Source organism: Pararge aegeria, chromosome 2 (genome assembly GCF_905163445.1).
Source record: "Pararge aegeria chromosome 2, ilParAegt1.1, whole genome shotgun sequence".
NCBI classification, from domain to species: Eukaryota; Metazoa; Arthropoda; class Insecta; order Lepidoptera; family Nymphalidae; genus Pararge; species Pararge aegeria.
This window is the reverse complement of record NC_053181.1, coordinates 13,554,506-13,567,341: the sequence shown is the minus strand read 5'-3', so window position 1 is coordinate 13,567,341 and position 12,836 is coordinate 13,554,506. Positions and strand designations below refer to the sequence as shown.

The 12,836-nt window shown below is 37.1% G+C and overlaps 2 protein-coding genes across 2 annotated transcripts; one reads left to right on the top strand and one right to left on the bottom strand.

Annotated features, from left to right (window-relative positions):
- Positions 1-1,537: 1,537 nt before the first annotated feature.
- On the bottom strand, positions 1,538-2,616 carry LOC120631344 (4-O-methyl-glucuronoyl methylesterase 1-like). Its single transcript, XM_039900848.1, has 2 exons — positions 2,440-2,616; positions 1,538-2,006 (listed from the first exon to the last, which is right to left on the bottom strand). Exons 1-2 carry the CDS (start codon positions 2,486-2,488, stop codon positions 1,618-1,620), a joined length of 438 nt encoding a protein of 145 aa, XP_039756782.1. The 5' UTR covers positions 2,489-2,616; the 3' UTR covers positions 1,538-1,617.
- A 2,350-nt stretch (positions 2,617-4,966) lies between these two features.
- Positions 4,967-12,660, top strand: LOC120633296 (poly(U)-specific endoribonuclease homolog). The gene is made up of 6 exons (XM_039903484.1): positions 4,967-5,402; positions 6,303-6,414; positions 8,221-8,305; positions 9,025-9,177; positions 10,968-11,056; positions 12,227-12,660. The coding sequence occupies exons 1-6, from the start codon at positions 5,029-5,031 to the stop codon at positions 12,461-12,463; spliced, it is 1,050 nt and encodes a 349-aa protein (XP_039759418.1). The 5' UTR covers positions 4,967-5,028; the 3' UTR covers positions 12,464-12,660.
- Positions 12,661-12,836: the final 176 nt, after the last annotated feature.

Genomic DNA, 12,836 nt, shown 5'->3' with positions numbered 1-12,836 from the left:
AATGGTAGCTTAAACTCACCGTGTTGCTCCAATGCGATTAGTGGGCTTTATTATTATTATTAAGTATGTTAGTGATGAGCTTCATTTCCTATCCAAGGCACAGAGTGGACAGCGCCATCTTTAGTAGGTATACCTAACCCATTAATAATATGGATATTTATGCAATCTTCCAGGCAAGCGAACTCCACCTCATGTAGTATTATCACATATCCTAATGGTGGTACCATTAGGGTAATACCGATATATTTTAAGATCTACTTATCTTTGGGAGAAATATGTCGATACTTTAACAAAAAGAACACAGGTATGTGTTCTATAATCTGGTTTGTAGATTTATACAATCTTCCAGGCAAGCGTCAGGCACTTCAGGTTGTATCGTCACATATCCACCACCATTAGGGTAATCCCCATATATCTAAAGATCTACGTTGGAGAGAAGTATGTCGATACTTTAACAAAAAGGACGTATATGTTCAATAATATAGATTTTAAGATGAAAATCTGCGATAAACCGCGAATGAATACTGCAAAATGCACAAACATCCTGGTTTTATTCGTCCGTTCTCACTTTCACTGATCCAATGCAAGCTTTGCAGGCTGCAGCTATTGTTTACGATTTAACATGCCTTTTATGTCACGAGATGTATCCGGCTGATGAAGCGGTCACTGACTTTAGAAACATATAGCACCGTAGAAATTACCTTATGAAAGTAGCTACTATATTATACCTACATAATTAATTAAATAACGAGTAGGTACTAATTGGATGGAAAAAATACTCTTTCTATTCCATGAAATCTAATTAAATAATCTTTCTTTTCTATAAATATTCATAAACTTGCATACACTGTCTTTATTGAGTGTTCATATTAATCTTAGGTTTGAAAGGGTTCAAACGACATATGACCCCCTATCATTGGTCACTTTTAGAATGATAGCGACATTGCTTTCTGATTGGCTAACACAATTCCACTATTGGCCAATAAATATGTAACTTTTGTTGACGACCTCCCTGGCGGAACGGTGAGCGCTGTGGATTTAAGTTATTGGCTTCAGGTTTGATCCCCTGCAGGGGAAATTTGGGGAATGTTTAATTTCAGAATATCCTCTGGTCTGGTCTGGTCTGGTGGGAGTCTTCGACCGTGGCTAGAACGACCAGCTAGACGTAGCCCCAACGCTACCGAAAGACGTTCCGTTAAGCGATTTAGCGTTCCTATACGATATCGCGATTTAACCGATTAGCTTTATGGGTCTAATATAACTGTCATCTTCCTAACAGGGTGGCCTGTTACCATTTTAGACTGTATCATCACTCACTAGCAGGTGAGATTGCAGACAAGGGTTAACTTGTAGTGGAATAAAAAAAAAAGCTAGAGTAGCATACATTCAGCCAATAAAAACCATTGCAATAACCACAGGATTTGTTTCTATAAATAAAACAACTAAAATTAAAGGTCATATAAGGATTGCTTTCATGATTAGTAGACAGTTTGGTTTTTTTTTGTAAATACAGTAATTAAATCAAAATTAAATCAAATGAATTTGCCAGTACGAGCAAATTAAGTTTATTCGATTTATCATAACATTTACATTATTTTTATTAAATAGCTTATATAACTAGCCCTGTTTAACAGCCTGGCTGTAGGAATAAGGTCGAATAGGACTGGCTTTGCCCTGACTGTTGTAAAAAGTAACAAGTTGCTTCACGCTTCCAGGTCCAGGAGTGGTAATGGGATTCACTGCGGGGGTAGGGTAGACCGGCTTTGGTGTTATTATGCTTGGTGTTTTTGGTGGCTGAACTGTTGGGGCAGCAGCTGGTTTCACCGCAGGTGGAGCCACTGGTGCCGCTGGTTGAGGAGTTTGAATTGGTTTCGCTGTGTCCGGTATTTTCGGTGCGGTGGTTGGGTTTGGACTGATGTTTCGTGGAGCCGGCCTTATCCCGCCGCCTTCCATATTTATAAAAGCAACGTTAGCATTCTTGTCGATCGGCGCGTAAGTTTTACGACCTGTAAGGCATACAAAAAAATATTATAACTTATTACAAAGATAATATAAAAAAACATTTAAGTTTACTTACCAAAAAGAAAATGCCTACAGATAGTAACTTCTTCAGGATATTTTCCTATACCGTTAAAGAAAGCGACATTTTAATTGATTAAACTTTAAACGCACATAACTCGGATAATTTTGAAGTGTAAACTAGGGAACGAACAGTACTTACTTTAGCAGGCAGATATAATTAAATTTCAATTTGTTTGTGTAAATGTTTTAGGTAAAAGATAATAGTAGATAGAGATACGCAAATATAAAAAAACAGCGTAAGGTAAGTCGCCTTACGAAACTCAACGTGCGATGAGAAAATTTCTAAACAGACTATTAATTTGCGCATATTTTAGATGGTATCTGAACAAGAAAGTTAAAATTCAAAAGAATACTCACATTGGACGCAACAAAAGACAAAGAGCAAAACAAACGCACAGATCTTCATGGTTTCCCACTGAGTCGACTGTCTAGCACAGGTTACTATCAATTAATAAGAAGATGAATGTTTTTATTCTGTGGCTTGCGTTAGTGGAGGTCGAATCAGTGTTCTCGAAACACTGTGCGGACAGATGGAAATGCCAATCCAACTTGACCTTTATGAGCCTGACCTCAAGATAGTGGTGCGCTTCTCGATATAAATTAATCTTATACTTTTTAATCTGACAGTTGATTTTATATTTAACGTTTTTGAATATTAGAAGAAAGTTATACCTTAGGTAGGTTAAATAAAATATACGAAAAGAACTCCAAACTGTACCTTTAGATATAATTTAGCAGCCAAATTGGTGCCTGAAAATCCTTTGGCAATCAGAAGGTGGATTATATACAAATCTATTCTTCCCGGGGTAAAAAGAATCTCAGATTCAAATTCCGTCGGTTCTAAAATTTTTATATGCATTTTAGAATTTCATCAAATTGATATTTCGTCTCAGTGTAGTGTGCAATACTACACTCACTAATCAAAATTATAAAACTGCAGGACTTATCTTAAGCCTTTGTCAATGTGCAGGAGGCACTGGGTAGTCAGCAAATAAATAGACACACAATAAAATTTTAAATATTGTGAGATGATTAGCCTTGTCTTAACAGCTCTTTTTCGATAGACTAGGGAGACTCTAAATGCCCTCTCTAAAATGGGCCTATCTACCCAAAAACCAAACTTAAAAAACAATCAACTCAGCTGTACAGATCAGGTTATTATATAAATGGTCTTAAATATGATTCATAGAACTTTACGATTGAATCTTGGAAATTATTTACCTACCCAATTAACTCTATGATCTCACCAGTTAACCTAGCACATCCTTTTATATCACTGACCCAAGTATACAAACAAAAACAAGCTTATTATTACAACAGTCTCAGTGGACGGGTCGACCATTTTGTTTTTTTTTTCACTTATAAACTTTAAGTATAAACTTATATACCGCTGAAAAGTTATTGTAATAGCAACTTAGGACCCCCATGTCTTATTTATATTAGATAGACGAGTAATATAGGTAGTTGTTTATAGGAAACTGTAATCAGCACAACCATTTTTCACAAGTGGTAATATAAAGACGTATTTAGGTAAATCGTTGCATCCGCATATGCAAACAAATGATAACAAATTGGAACATTATGACCCGGCCATAAGATAACACAGCTCTTAGAATACATAAACAAATTGCTTGCTTCATAAATCCCATTTATGATTTATTATTTACTAGATTGATTTATAATATACTTATAATAAAAATTAAACGGATCAAATTCCGAAACGATATTTTAAACTTTTTTTTTGAACTTTATTATAATCGATCAGACGCCAAAACTTTTTATTTTCTTTATAGTCTGTCTGTATGTGAAACTACTGAATGAATTCAAATAAAACTTGGCGTGATCTGAGTTCATACTGCGATATAGCACATAGGATACTTTTTATCCCGAAATTGATCACAGTTCCCTTGATAGAAAGGGTGAAAGTGTTTGACTATTTTACACCTGCATATAGGTCTTTGTAGGGAGTTCCAAATTTCATGTTCTTGGGCTTCATGCTCAAGTTTAAATCGTCTCCGTTTGGCCAAACATATCCAGGAACAGAAAATTGTAGCCACGAACCGGTGGCCTCATTGTTCCTAAGTACTAAGAAAGTATATACTTGGAAATTGACAAGATGAATAGGTAAGTTATAATGCCCAAAACGGTAACAGTGTATTGTATACCAACATGTACTGTGTTTCCAATGAGCAGAAAGAAATGCATAATACATGAAGTAAAATACGATTTTCCCGACGCGCGTGTGTGGCTCGCAAAAATTGCATTGCAGGTGTGTGCTGGTGTGTGACCGTTTGTCTATCACACCTACTTAGTCTATATCTTAGACTTTCTTCAAGATAAATATGACAACACTTTTTTATTATTTCCAATACAATCTTACTTGCGGCCAATATTTTTTTCCACATCAGACAACAATAAGCCGATAAGTATTTTTCGTAAACAAGATCGGAATAAGAACTTTTTTGTGGTAGGTATAACATATTATGCTACTTAAAACCTACTTCCTGACGCAGTAGTACTGGGTTCGATGCCCGGCAAAGATAGAGTAGTTATATGTTGCATTATTATATAGAGTCATGGTTCTTACTTGTGTTAAGTAAATACCATCTATGTACACTAAAGCGTATATTTGTTGTCTAAAACATGATATCTACGTCATTTGATGAAATTCTATAGCCATGATAATTTGAGTTAACAATCACGAATGAGTCGTGAAGGCCGAAATTGTTTACCGTGCCACAAACCTAGCATTTGGCATTATGTATTCGGGGCAGTCACCGCTGCTAAAACTGGAAGTCCGCAGGTTGAATCTCAATAACATGCCGTATCTCATACACAGTTGAGGATGACGTCAGCCAAAGGTCGTGCAGTATCGCCTACAGAGCGCGGTCGCAGAGATCACTAGTGCGCAGTGATCGCGCCACTCGTAACGTTTAATTTACCAGGATGAAACTCTCAATAGCTCTACTGCTCTGTATAGCAGCCTGCCGAGCTGACGACATCGCTTCAGCTGCGGGTCAAATCTTCCAGAACATTTTACCAAGCCTGATCACTAACTCCGTTACCGGCCAGCAAGGTAACACCGGAACTAATACGCTCCAGCAAATAGGGACTGTAGTGGGTGGTGTGGTGGACTACGCCAAGAAAAAGAGCTATGAAGACCTCTTGCGTCAAGTGCAGGATCAAACCTCCGATGATGACCTGCTCAGAGTCAGCGAGGAAATGTTCAACGCGGATATTAACAATGCAATAAACTATATTCAGGTCAATTTGCAAGGCAAAACCACCCCTATGTCTAGGAATGATGAAGCGCAAACTAAGTGAGTACCTACCATTATATTTTAACAACGTATAGCTAATGTAGGGATCGCTACTAAGGGATAAGTCCGCTTTTGTATCCTGCTTTGTAAGTTTCTTCTTACACTGTCCATTTTTTTCTTTTTGTGGTGTAAGTACAAATAAATACATGACAATACCTATACCTAAGTAGGTAGAAAGCAAAAGTTTATTAAACAATTTAACGTAAGAGTTTTTGAAAGGGGAAAAATTTATAGATCTTTGTTAAAAAAATACATTTGACTTTTAAATACGTAGGTTCCCGAGATTTAAGATATCAAAGTTCTACTGGGGTCATTCAGTGAAAAAAATCCAAAACTGAAATTAAACTTACGCTCAGAATAATGTTGTTTTATGGTAATCCAAAAAGTCGGGATAAGCAAAAGATTAATCGTTAAAGTATAGGATGGTGTATTGGGTAGGTAACCTATGTTACGTTTTACGTAATCAATGTATATATATATATATATATATATATATATATATATTTTAAACCTACTTACTACAAGTGTAATGTTTTAACATATAACATACACTACTGTTTTGACAAAGAGGCCCAATTTAAAAAGTAAACAGGTTGATACCTACCTATAGGGTATGTTACTTTGGCTACCTATTTTTATAAGGTAGGTTCTAGGCACAGAATTAAGAAACTACAGAACACTCATTCAGTCATTATTGCATGGAGAGCATAGTGTCCAAAAACAGAAAACGCCCCGTCAACTGCTACATCGTTTGAAGTGACTAACCGCCTGTTCGAGATACACTACTGAAATAAAGTGGTTTTTGATGTTTCAATATTAGTGGTATACACGTTCTTAATTCTGTACCTAGAACCTACTTTATAAAAATAGGTAACTATAATAATCCTTTGTTTCTTGCAGCCTATTGACGATTCCTGATAATGTCTGGAACGGACCAACCATCAGGCCGATGGTGGCACTTTTTGATAATTACCACAAGAACGTAATTAGACCAGAATTCGTGACGCCAAATGTAAGTTATTTATCTACTAACTAGCTGTTGCCCGCGACTTCGTCTTCGTTTAATTTAGTTTTTTGATGTAGCATTCAATTCAGTTGTAGTTCTAAAAAAAAATTAAAGTATTCAGTATCGCTAACCCTTAAATTAGGAGTTTTGTCCTCTATCTCCAACCACATTCAGATCTACACAAAGTTTGGGGATAATTAAATCGGTTATCATTTGTCGGAGTTATGGTGTAAAACCTTGAAACACTCTCATCCCCTCTCCCAAAGGAACCGAACTTAATGTCGGGATAAAAAGTAAGAATATTACTTCTAACACTTCCAAGAATATGTGTACAAAGTTTCATGAGGATCGGTTAAGTAGTTTTTGCGTGAAAGCGTAACAAACAAACTTACATTGACATTTATAATATTAGTAGGATTAACAATTACCTACCTATATAATTACGATAAGTCGGTTGTATAATATTTTTCCTATAATATCTACTAAGTCTTCACTTATCTATAAGTTATAATCACAATTCACAGTGGAATCTGCGGAATAAATACCACCATGCAAAAGAAGCTTGAAATGTTTACAACTTATTAGCAAATACATGTCTATCTAATAGATTCAATAGTTTTGCCACAATTATTATCTATGTCTGAATTCATAACTGCGTATTGCGACCTCTTCTCACATATACGAATTAAATTGTATTATTTAATCACTTAATATGTTTAAAGCCAGCGCACATTATAAGTAGTAAAACTTTTTGTGACAGAGCTCGTCCGGGGATGTGCTACCACCGTGATTATTTCTGCCGTTAAGCAGCATTGTTGCAATGCTTTTTCCGGTCTGAAGGGCGTGGGTGCCGGATTAATTACAGGCACGTTAGGCTTCACATATAATACTCAGGCCTCCAGGTTGATGGTCACAGAGTAACAGTTTGCAGGATGTGTTCCTTGCATGCCCTGCGAAGTGTTGCTCTGTTTATAGGCAATGGTTTTCCACATACCATCAGTTTTAGTCTCTCTGCTTGGTCCATCAATTGGTAAATATTAAAAAAAAAAACACCAGAAGGGCAGGCCAGAGCATTTTGCTTTGCCAAACATACGTAACTAGAGGAAATAAGGTACTTTTGTCTTATTGCACTGCCCAGCACGGCTAGCATGGGCAGGAGACAATTATTTCCCTGGGGAAAGGATATAAAATTGATCTTCTCCCACAGCTTTATCAACTCTCAGAGCACTGGCGCAAGTGGAAATAATATATGAAAAATAATAAACGGAGTTAAATTATCCTATTCCATGTTGCCGTGCTATAGCAGCTGGACACGTTCATTATATCCCTTGTCAGAGGAAATAATCGGGGGAAATAAATAAATAAAAAAATAAATATACTACGACAATACACACATCGCCACCTAGCCCCAAAGTAAGCGTAGCTTGTGTTATGGGTACTAAGATGACTGATGAATAATATACATAAATACTTAGAATATACATAAATATATACAATATACATAAACACCCAGACAATGAAAAACATTCATGCTCATCACACAAACATTTTCCAGTTGTGGGAATCGAACCCACGGCCTTGGACTCAGAAAGCAGGGTCGCTGCAAACTGCGCCAATCGGCTGTATATAATTTTTATCTCCTGCCCATGCTAGTCCTGCTGCCTTCTTCCCTGTGTGCGTTGTCCATTAGAATGTGTTACGACTAGAGATTAGTACGTAGGTAAAAAGATAATCGGGGCCATGAACTTGTAGCTTGTAGTATGTAGGTAAATTTACCTACCCCACTGTTTACATTCTATGTACCCATTGCAGGAAGAGACGGAGGTGATCACGTACATAAACACAATTCTGGCGACTGGTCCGATTAGGAGTCTAATGACGTTCTTAGTCAGCAAAGGTGAGCAACATATGTGACTAATAAAACTATACTCATCTATGTAGTAATGCAGTTGTTTTTCTGATGTATGCTAAGCCGGTAAAACGGTTAGAGCGTGACGATATCAGTTCTAATGGTTGCGGGTTTGAATCCCGAGCAGTGCTCTTTTTGTTAATACATTTACACACACACTTTTAACAGAAGAAATGCATTAAGGAATCCTGTATAAGTAGGTACTTATTTTGGAGTAAATCAGTATACAAATGTAATATAAAACTGAACAGTGTAAACCTACACACAACAGTACAGAAAATATATAAGTTTTAAAATATAATTTACTGTAATAGTGGTCATGTTATTTGGAAATAGTAAAACGAAAACGATCCCTACCATATAAGGATAGGGTCGAGACATTTTATAACCTTACAAAAAAATGTGGCACAACGTCGCAATAGTTATGCAGTGTTCCGTCCTACGACATTACTTTACAAATGTCAGAGCCTGTAAAAGCGGGATTGGATCTTTTTCTTTTTACTACATCTTAATCAAATCTTCACACAAATAACTACGAGAAAATAGGCGTTATAAAAACTTAAATTGATGCAGTGCCTTTACGCACGTATGAAGTGCATGCCTATAACCTATAAAAATAAAATCTTAGTAAGCAAGTAGGTACCTACTATTTTATTTTTTACTTGTATAGTTATTAAGGTTAACACAATCTTGATATTAACAAACAGGTCTGACGCAAATGAACGAGTACAATGAGCAAGTTGAACTGCTCAAAAAGATCTGGTTCACGAAGTACGCGCGCCACTGGACAAGCTTGTGCAAATGCAGTTGCGCTTTCGAAAACGTCTTTATGGCCGAGCTCAAGTCGAACGACGTTCTGGGTGCGTACCACTTGATTTACATTTTACATGTTGGTAGAGATCTACGTATAAATTACCGAACTATCTATTTAAATAGCACTTATACTCTAGAAACACCTCTGTAATTGTCCTGTCCTTACGTTTGTTAACCCAATTTCCGATTTAGGCTTTAGGGTATTTAACATGCCTTGAGACTTAGGTGACAAGCAACGCGATTTTTCGTAAAACAAAAGTTTGTATGAGTTACCTACATTTACGTATCGGACGTTTCCCACGGACTTAATCGCAAGGAGACGCTAGTGTTATAATGATGTCAACAAACCTCATCCGTCTGCCTGTCTGCGGGCTGTATCTCATGAACCATAATATAATATTTCGAATGCATACAGAATTACTTTCTGTCATCATCATCATCATCACATCAACCGATAGACGTCCACTGCTGGACATAGGTCTTTTGTAGGGAGTTCCAAGTTCCACGATTCTGAGCCGCTTGGATCCAACGGCTACCTGCGACGCGCTTAATGTCGTCTGTCCACCTCGTTGGGGGTCGACCAACGCTGCGCTTACCAGTACGGGGCTGCCATTCCAGCACCTTGGGACCCCAACGTCCATCCTTTCTCCGAACTATGTGCCCGGCCCATTGCCACTTAAGCTTCGCGACTCGTTGAGCTATGTCGGTAACTTTGGTTCTTCTACGAATCTCCACATTTCTGATTCGATCGCGTAGAGATACTCCGAGCATAGCTCTCTCCATCGCCCGCTGAGTGACTCTAAGCCTTCTTATGAGGCCCATAGTTAACGACCATGTTTCAGAGCCATAGGTCATCACTGGCAACACGCACTGTTCGAAGACTTTCGTCTTCAGGCACTGAGGGATTTCTGACGAAAAGATGGCACGGAGTTTCCCGAACGCTGCCCATCCGAGTTGGATTCGGCGGTTCACCTCCTTCTCGAAATTGGACCTACCTAACTGGATCGTGTGTCCTAGGTATACGTATTCGTCAACAATTTCGAGTGCAGTGTTCTCAACGATTACTGGTTGAAGCGGTACTTTCTGTAAATGTAGTAAAACCCTTTGTGTGCGAGTCTTACTAAACTTGACCGATTCTTTGAGATTGCCGTGATTAGCACCAACTTTGTAATTATTTAGATACCGACAAGGTTTGTCTCCTCAATTTAAATTATTATCGAGGGCGAGGCTAAGGAAAACGAACCGAACACCATAAACGTTATAAAAAACAAAGCCAATGTTTCAATATGAGCTTTTAGGCTAACGGTTAGAAAAAAACAATTCACTCCACCAAAAATTTTCAGATTTGAAAAGAGACTTACCTACCTAATTTGTATATGTGGGTATAACAAAAACATCTTCTTTAGGTGCCTCTCCAACGCGTGAAATACTCGCCTTATTTCTTGAAGGTTTAACAAAATCTGGGCGCTACTAGCGACCCCAGTCCACTCCCTTATGTTGTGCAACCAAGACTTCCCCTTGCGCTCGATACGCCTCCTAGCAGCAACTTTGCTCACCTTTATAAGTTGCACACAACACAGAAAAAATAATTTAATCATTTAAACGGTTTAGCTGTATGCGCTGACAACCAACTCGGCGCAAAACATTCCCATTGGTGATCTTTTGGGTCCATCCGATTTTAAGCATGTGTCGACAGGCCACATTTTGAATGTTTCCATTTAGGCGTTCCTTTAGATCCTCTTTTATTGCCCAGGATTAGCAACCATAAAAGATTACCTATCGGTAATAGGAACATTCAGGTTAAGTATATAATCCAACAATTTTTTTATCTTTATAGGCCTTCACAGCTGGCTGTTCTTCGCTAAGCGGGAGCAGGATCGGAAAGCCAATTATTTGGGATATATCGACAAACTGGACTTGTCTGGAGTAAGTCAAATCTGTTTTATGAACCATATATGATCCCTGCTATTTCATATCGGATACTTTAACATGTTCACTTCCCCGAAAACTGTTTATTGTCTTGTGATTGTGTATCGATTACAACTATAAATGCCTCGAGCGCATTTAATTTAAAAAGGTTACATCGACAAACTGGACTTGTCTGGAGTAAGTCAAATCTGTTTTATGAACCATATATGATCCCTGCTATTTCATATCGGATACTTTAACATGTTCACTTCCCCGAAAACTGTTTATTGGTCTTGTGATTGTGTATCGATTACAACTATAAATACCTCAAGCGCATTTAATTTAAAAAGGGGGTTTTAATCCATTTTTAGTATGAAACCTGGCTAACCAACTGTCCTCCATTTTCACCGTTTCTAAAATAGGGGATCTAGACTAGGACTAGTCAAGTACGTTCATCCGAACGAAAAACAATACTTTAAATTCAATTTGTATGATTAAGTTTAGTTTTAATTATTCAATGATTCCGAAATGTTGATAGCCCAGTGGGGCAGAGTTCGAATGCCAGCGCGCAACTCTAACTTTTCTAAGTTATATATACGTTTTAAGCAATTAAAATATCACTTGCTTCAACGGTAAAGGAAAACATCGTGAGGAAACCTGCATGCCTGAGAGTTCTCCATATTGTTCTCAGAAGTGTGTGGATGATGATGATGATAATGATGATTCAATGATGGCACCACTAATTAAGCTATCGTATCTACAGGGAAGAGTACGAAAACGATAGCACTACTTAATTCAAAATACCAGCATCAATATCTTGAATTAATATTGGATAGAAGCAGGCGTTACTTTGCAGAAATCCATGATATGTTATCAAAATTAAGCTTTATTTGCTATACTCCGCGAAAAGCAGGAGAATTTGTGTCGTGTAATTTATAATTTCTTCAATCCTTATACCTACTGTTAATATATCTTGAATTAGATTAATTATTAATTTAACATGTTACTCTTCTTTATTTTGAGATGCGGCGAAAGCTTGTTAGGCAAATAGCATCTGCTGAAAACAACATGACTTCACGATGACCACGACCACTCTTACAATACTCATAAAAAATCTTCTCTATTAATTGCATAAAATTGTAGATAACTATTTTATGAAAGTTTACATAATTATTTTACTGTGCACAGAAAGGGTTAATCCTGAAGCAACACTCAATCCTAAGTGAAACCAAGGATGCGCCAGAAATCAACATGTTCGTGGGGACTTCCCCGGAGCTGGAGACTGCTCTATACACGCTCTGCTTCATGGCCAGACCGGACCGCCCGTGCAAGCTTCGTTATAACAACGTGCCGTTCACAATACAAACCAAAACGCTGAAGGCTGATAACGTACTCGTTATCGACACCGCTTATCCAGTTTTTTAATGTAACGTTAATTAGAGCTATTACTGTTTCTTATCTGTGTTAAAATTAGGGTTGCCAACCATATTCTATTATAGTTAGATTATTCTTATAGTACAAAAAATAATGAGTAATATCTCCATCAAATAATGTGGTAACTCTTATTTCTTCCACAATCTATATTACTAATTATATTATTTCCATCATGATAATAGATATTTTATTCTCATTTAGTACCTACATAAATTCTATAAAACTTATATATCATTTTTAATTTTTCAATAAAAATAGTACAAATTATTATCCAAAGTTTTCGTTTACTTATAAACCCTGTATTCGTAAAATATTTTTGGCTTTCTAAAAGATAAGTTTTACGAAGATTATCTGACTTAAAAGA